Source organism: Arachis hypogaea, chromosome 5, assembly GCF_003086295.3.
Source record: "Arachis hypogaea cultivar Tifrunner chromosome 5, arahy.Tifrunner.gnm2.J5K5, whole genome shotgun sequence".
Classification (NCBI taxonomy): domain Eukaryota; kingdom Viridiplantae; phylum Streptophyta; class Magnoliopsida; order Fabales; family Fabaceae; genus Arachis; species Arachis hypogaea.
The window spans coordinates 110,179,771-110,187,593 of record NC_092040.1 but is presented as its reverse complement, the minus strand read 5'-3'; the positions used below and the strand labels follow the sequence as shown (position 1 = coordinate 110,187,593).

The following is a 7,823-nucleotide window of genomic DNA, read 5'->3' as shown; positions in this document are numbered from 1 at the left end:
AATATCAATACTTTTTAATGAACTTAACTTTACTAATACTTCATTATATATCTCCTATCTTTATATTATTAATGTCATTTATATTAATAACTCATTCATATATATATTATTTGTGTTTTAATCCAGTTTTAATCGATTTCTATTTAAAATATTTACAATTTGAATCACTGACTCAATAGCTCTAAACTGTGACACCCAATCCTACCTTTTGACACATCATCAATTTCATTTAATTATCATTACTAATCATCATCATTCTTCTCATATCATTAGCCGAACCATTAAGAGAAAAAAAGAAATAAAGAACTGAGAGAGAGAATGAGAAACACCATGAAAACAAAATCCTTCTGAACTTGATTTTCTAAAATCCGTAATTCTAATAAAAAATCTAAACCAATTAAAGTATTCGTATCTTCTTTCTCTTTACTTTGGTGTCATTTTTCTTCAGGAAAAATTAACGGTGGAATCTTCCTCCCTCTCATGAAGGTTCGGCCGAATGGATTAGAAGGTGAAGTAACCAATTTTTGACATTTTCTTCTTAGATTTCTTAGCCAGAAACCATCCTTAGTGCTTCAGTGTTGGTGGCTACAACAAGGAGGTAGGAGTTGGTAATTTTAATGTGAATTAAATGTATTCTTGATGTATGATTGTTGATTTGATGATTATTGCTTGAAATTGAATAATTTTGTGGTTAAAATTTTGTTGAATTTTGTTAATTTTGATGCTTTAAGGTTCAACCATCATAAGTCAGCCATAAACTGAACGATTTTTAATGTATTTGGGACTGTTTTTGAATTTGGATCTTGAGAAAATTGATGTGAATTGGTAATTGAAAAGTTAAATTGAAAGCTGAAAAAAATTGGTAACCATAAAATTTGGAAGTTAATTGAAAATCAAATAGACAACTTCAAAGAAATCAAAAGAGAGGGTTTGGTTTTTCTTAAAGAGAGAACCACCAACACCTAATTTATTTTTGAGGATATAATGGTAATTTAATAAATAATTGAGGTAAATTATAATTAAACAAGTTTTAAGATTATTTAAGGTATTAAGTAAAAAGTATAGGACTAAAACAGGTATTTCATAAAAATATAAGAATAGTTTTGGAAACTATAATTATATAAGGTTATTTTAGTAATTTATGAAAGTGTCAGGATAAACTTAAAAAAATTTAAAAGCTTGAAGTTAGAATATAATTTCTAAAATCTCAAGAATAAGACTTTAATTAACAAATTTTGAATAATAAAATAATGTTTAATTATTCTGTTGATCCCTATAATTTTACTAAATTTTTAATTAGGTTTCTATACTTTTTTTTCTTTCAATTGAGTTCTTACATTACTTTTAATTTTATAATTAAGTTCTTCCTAGTGTAAAAAATGTTAGAATTAACTGAATATTTCTTCGCAAATTGAAAGTATTTATAATTAAAAACCTAACTAGATCTTTGATTACATGTATTTTGGGAGAAATATTCTGTTAATTTTAGTATTTTTAATATGAAAAGGACTTAATTACAAAATTAAAAGTAGTGTAGAGACTCGATTAAAAAGAAAAAAAAGTATAAGGACCTAATTGAAAATTTGGTAAAACTATAAAGACTAACAGAATAATTAAATCATAAAATAATAATACTATTACTCCTTTATTATTAATACTAACTTACTTATATCAATATAATATATATTAATATTTTATTTAAAAGATATTATTTTATTTATGATATAATAGAACAGTAATTTTTTCTAAATATTTCAGAGTATGTAAGACATTGAAAAAGGTGAAAGATAAGAAAGAATTTTAAATAATGAAAAAAGAATTTTTGCTATAATAAAATGTTAAAAAAAAACTGAAATAATTTGAAAGAATATTTACAATAGAAAGTAGAGAAAGGAGACTGAAATAATATTTTAGGATAATGGCTAAGACTAATTAAAAAGGGATAACCGAGAAATGTTTAAAAGAGAACTGAATGGCTAAATGTTCGCCTAGTAAGGACAATAGTTCCGTCCTGCTTGCTCAATGCACGAACTGTTGATTTGTTTAAATGCGAGGAGTACCCACGGACTAAATTATCATTGATCTTGAAAAAATCTACGGATTATTAATTTTTTAAATGCGAGAATAACCCACAAATTGATAATCATTGATTACAGGAATAACCCACGAATTGATATTTATTGATTAAAGGAATTATAACACCCTTATTATTAGAATGTCACGCTTCCGGCGGCGCCACTCTGATAGCGAGAATATTACGACGACTTCTATATACTTAATAATAGAATAGGTGCCTTTTAGTCGAAACCGTCTCGCTGTTTTCTTTGAAAAACTGGAATACTTTTTATTTTAATAAAAAATGCATATATAACCAAAATCAATCACAATCCTCGTATATATGTATATATAAACATATCAGACTTTGTATACAAGTAACTTATAAATAGTATAAGCATACATATCATTACAACTCTTATCCCTTTTTACAAAGATATAGTAATAAAGGCGAGGGAAAATTATAATATACAACATAATATATAATACAATCAGATGTGCAGAGAGAATTTTTTAAACTCTTTGTCCGTCCTGAAAAGAAAATTTGTAGGGGGTGAAAATATTATCCTCGCTGGTTCTCAATTGAGGGTTTTTAAGAATTGTCATAAGAGGATACGTATAAAAAAAACTAATTTCAATTGCAGTGATTATCGTTCATCTTATGAATCTATTCAAAACAATAGTAATTAATTATCCAAAACTCAAAGTTCACTTCTTTAGTTATAAGAATTTTAAAACTCAATTAATATCCCATAACATAACCTAGTACAGCCTCCAGCCCATAATAAATCAAATTACGGCCTCCGGCCTAAATCAAATCAACGCCTCCGCTCCAACTTAACTCAAATCACCATCAAAACTCAGTCTCAAAATAGAATAAATTTTCGGCAGCAAACAGTACATGACAAATACAATTAGAGAACAATTATAGCCAGTACCGCATCAGGAACAACCCTCAACGTTCCCACCACCAGCTTATGGGATCTCGCAATTGTTCAAACACAGACAAGACAATACAAGAAATACACAAACAGAGAAGATAGTCAAGGCAATTAGTTCAATTAGCATATAGGTACAATTATGCAAATAAGCAAGCCAAATACAAGATGCACACCCAAACAATACACACAAATGCAAATGATATATGCCTATCCTACTGGCCATGAGCTCACGTGTCGAATAAATTACTAGAACCCGACACATGTGGTAACTAACCCAGACATTGTCTCTTTGATGCGCATCTCCAGGAGGTCTATAATCGAGGTACGTACCTTCTCTTGGAGACAAACACCAGGAAAATCTTATCGGGAGATTAATGCCTTACCACCTTTCCCTAGTGAGGTCGTGCCATACAGATATGGGAATTAATGCCTTACTACCTTACAAAAAGAGAGAAAGTGGGGAAAAACATCGGGAAAATTAGTATCCTACCACTTGCAAACATCGGGGAATTAATGCCCTACCACCTTTTCCACATCCATCGAAACAAAAACGAGAATGCGGGGAATAAATCGGGGGATGAGTGTCCTACCACTTTTTCCACATCCATTAAAACACAAGAGAGGGAATACTTCATCCTCAACTTGCCTATCCATGAGCGGGATGAAACCACCGTCCTCACCTCCAACCAAGAAACTCAAATACTAACCGGGAGCAAGTGGGACAAAACCACAATCCTTGCATATTATCTCGGAAGCTCAAATGTCAATATCTCTTTTAAAAGAACAAGTTAAATCCATTTCTTAATAAATCAAAATCAATCAATATAATTCTTAAATCCAAATATTTCTAAATAATCACTTCAAACGAAGTCTCCAAATTTTATAAAAATTTCGACAGCATCTCTTCTAAAATTCGGACTTCGCCACCCTTTAGGGGTCCCAACCAAACGATTTTCCAACATTTACCAATGAGTTCAAAACTAAATCACTTTCCAATAAAACATAATTTAGATTTTCAAATATCAAATCATTTTCGATGTTAAACCATTTCAAAACCAAATAATTTTCATATCTCAAATCGTTCCCAATAAATCAAACCCATTTCCAATAAAAAACACACCTTTTTAACAATCAGGACCTAGAACCCTAACAATTAAAAATAATACACATTCATAAGCTAAAACCCCTAAATACAACAAATTGCAAAAACAAATGCAACAATCAACAACAATTAGCAATTTCAAAAATACACTGAACAGTGAACATAGAACATAAATTATTCACACAGAAGCATAAATTCAAACAAATAAATGAACAATCAACAACAATCAACGACAAATAGATGATGCATGGAACAGAAATTATTCAAATTAATACCTTACTTGGAGGCTTCAAATCTGGTGTCCGGCACTCGGAGGTGCTGGGAGGTGCTGGTTCGGCGCTGCTCGGAGGGGTTGGTTTCGCTGGTTCGTGCTGCTGGGAGGAATTGAACGTCGCTGATGGGTTCGCGCTACTAGGAAGGGCTGAACGTCGCTGCTGGGCGGCTGGTCCGGCACGGCACTGCTTGGAGGGGCTAGGAGGCGCTGCTGGGAGGGGCTACGAGGCGCTGGTTTCGCGAGACTGGGAGGGGCTGGTCGGTGGGACTAGGAGGGGCTGCGAGGCGATGGGAGAGTGGGAGGCGGGGCTGGGATGGGGAGACGCGACTATGAGGGGTTGGGGGTAATGGGGCTTCTTTGAGAGAGAGAGTGGCTGCGCTAGGATAGGAGTTAGGAACATTAGGTTATCTGATGGGGGTGGGATGGGCCGGTGGGGTAATGGGCTAATAGATTTTAGGATTTTTAAAGTTGACCGGTTCGGTTCGGTTAGGATTTTCAGTGTTAAAACTAAAAACCGAACCGAACCGCATAAAAAACAGGCAAAATATAATTTTTTCGGTTTTTTCGATTATCGGTTTGTTCGATTTTCGGTTTTTTTAGTTCGATTGATCGATTTTGTTCGGTTCGGATCGGTTTTGAACACCCCTAATAAATGGTATTTATAAATATAAAATTAACAAGTATAAAAATAATCAATATGTTTTTATTGCAATAATTTTAATTTAACTGTAATAATAAAGCATTACACCAGTTTTACTCCTATTTGAAAATTAAATTAAATTCTTGACAAACCCACACACAGATATAGATATCTATTACCATTAAAACTAAAAGGAACAAACAAGAAGCCTGGTAGTATAACACATCAACACCTCTTTCATCTTCTGTGCTGGTGTGTATGTGTTTTTTTTTTTTTCTTATTTTTTGACAGAACAAGCCATTCAACTTCACTTCTTCCACTTGAACGGTTTCTCCTTCCTTCTTCACCCTCCTTCAACAATGGGGTCAGCTTGTTATCTTTCCTTTACTCTCTTCTTCGCATTCAGTTTCATAACTTGCACCAACTGTATTGAATACCTGAAGTTACCGTTAGTGCAAAAGAACAATCCACTCTCCTTGCCAGCTCAGCTTCTCTCCTCAGACACTCACCGCCTTTCAACCCTCTTCGCGGCCCTCCACGGTCGCCGCGGGTCTCTGAAGTCCCCACTCGTCTCCGGCGCCTCAACCGGGTCGGGTCAATACTTCGTGGATCTCCGAATCGGATCACCGCCGCAGAGCCTCCTCCTGGTGGCGGACACCGGCAGCGACCTAGTGTGGGTGAAATGCTCTGCCTGCAGGAACTGCTCCGCCCATCCACCCGGATCCAAATTTTTGGTCCGACATTCCAGAACCTTCGCCCCTCACCACTGCTACGACTCGTCGTGTCGACTCGTTCCACATCCGGTCCAAACTCAATCTCAAACCCGAACCTGCAACCAGTCCAAGATCCACTCCCCTTGTCTGTACTCCTACTCCTACGTCGACGGTTCCACCACAAGCGGCTTGTTCTCGAAGGAAACGACGACGTTTAACACAAGCTCGGGAAGAGTAACCAAAGTAAAAGACTTCTCCTTCGGTTGCGGGTTTCGCGTTTCTGGTCCCAGCGTTACAGGCGCGAGTTTCAACGGTGCCCAAGGTGTTCTGGGTTTAGGACGCGGAACGATATCGTTTAGCTCCCAACTCGGTAGAACATTCGGGAACAGATTCTCATACTGTCTTCTTGACTACACCATATCCCCGCCTCCAAAGAGTTTCTTAACCATTGGTGCTTCCAAAAGAGACGCCGTATCACGGAAACTGTTCAGTTATACGCCGTTAGTTAAAAACCCTCTTTCGCCCACGTTTTACTACATTGCCGTTGAGAGCTTGTTTGTTGAGGGGGCAAAATTACCGATTAGCCCTTCGGTTTGGACCGTTGACGAGAATGGGAACGGCGGCACTGTCGTGGACTCCGGCACGACGCTTACGTTCCTGGCGGAGCCAGCGTACCGGCAAGTTCTTGCAGCCTTCCGGCGGCGCGTGAGGTTGCCACCGGTGGAAGGAGCGAACCTAGGGTTTGATCTGTGTGTGAATGTCACTGGCGCAGGGAAGGTGAAGCTGCCGAAGCTGAGCTTTTCTTTCTCCGGGAAGTCGGTAATGTCGCCGCCGGCGAGAAACTATTTCATCGAGGCTGCGGAGGGAGTGAAGTGTGTGGCAATTCAAGCGGTGAAAGAGGGTTCAGGTTTTTCCGTGATTGGGAATCTGATGCAGCAAGGTTACTTGTTTGAGTTCGATAGGGACAGATCGCGGCTCGGGTTTACGCGTCATGGTTGCACTCTTCCCTGAAAAAAAAAAAGAAAAAACCGAACCCCCTTTTTTTTATTATTTTTATTTTATTGTGATCCAATATAATTTTATTAAGATTGCTATTATAATATTTTTTATATTATAAAATAATTATTATTATTGATGTCGTATCATAGAGTATTATCATACATAATGGAGGATGAAGTATTATTAATTATAGAATATGAAATACTATCATGGCATGTGTTTTCATAATGTGGTTTCACTCACTAGTAAGTGCGTTAGGTAAATAATATTTTGCTATTATTTATTTTAAATTTTTTATTTATAAATAGATTTTAAAAAAAGATTTTAAGACACATCAAGTTTACAAATTAAATTTTTTTATATAAATTTAAATTATTATAGTTTTTATGTTAAATTCTTGTGTATTATTTTTATACAATAGAAAATCTATTCTCATACATTATAAAAGTATTATATTATGAGAATATCATCAAAATATATTTTTTTTATATTTTTATAATAAGTTTTCACTTTTGTTTATTTACTTTCATCATATTTTTACAACATCTTATTAGCACAAAAACTTAAGAAAAAGAAAATAAAGGGTACAAAAAAAGACATTTACCTTGGGGATAGTATAAGTACACACTAATCTCAAAAGCAAAATTGTTTTGCCAACCTTGTACATAAAAAGACAAGTGTTGCTACCATAATTAGTACCAGAAAAATGATTGATTGTTTTGGAAGAGTTGTTATTTTATTTTATAGAGGAACACAATTTATTAAAGATAATGTTTTGTTATCTACAATGTATAAAGTCTCAAAATTTTAAAGATATCCATAAGAATGAATATCATACCGAGACTATAAATGAGGATAACAATGAGCTCCTCTATATTATGAATTGTAAATCAAATAAAAAAATTATATTAAAAATTTGTTTATGCAAATTTTAGGATATATTATACTCATATTAATGCAATTAAATTACATGTTATATGACCGGTTAGATCATCTTAGAATAACAATAATTTCACTGAAGAACCATAAGATTTTTTAATTTATTGAGTTATATTGTGTTGCATGTTTTTAAGAAAAATTGATTACCTTTATTTTTAAA

At 34.5% G+C, this 7,823-nt stretch overlaps 1 protein-coding gene across 1 annotated transcript; it reads left to right on the top strand.

Moving 5' to 3' along the window:
* Positions 1-5,065: 5,065 nt before the first annotated feature.
* Positions 5,066-6,867, top strand: LOC112802696 (aspartyl protease family protein 2). The gene has a single exon (XM_025846020.3). The coding sequence runs from the start codon at positions 5,372-5,374 to the stop codon at positions 6,734-6,736; it is 1,365 nt and encodes a 454-aa protein (XP_025701805.1). The 5' UTR covers positions 5,066-5,371; the 3' UTR covers positions 6,737-6,867.
* The last annotated feature ends 956 nt before the right edge of the window (positions 6,868-7,823 follow it).

Bases quoted from the DNA above. Each gene is read 5' to 3' on its own strand.
- LOC112802696 (XM_025846020.3), top strand. From the start codon at position 5,372: ATGGGGTCAGCTTGTTATCTTTCCTTTACTCTCTTCTTCGCATTCAGT.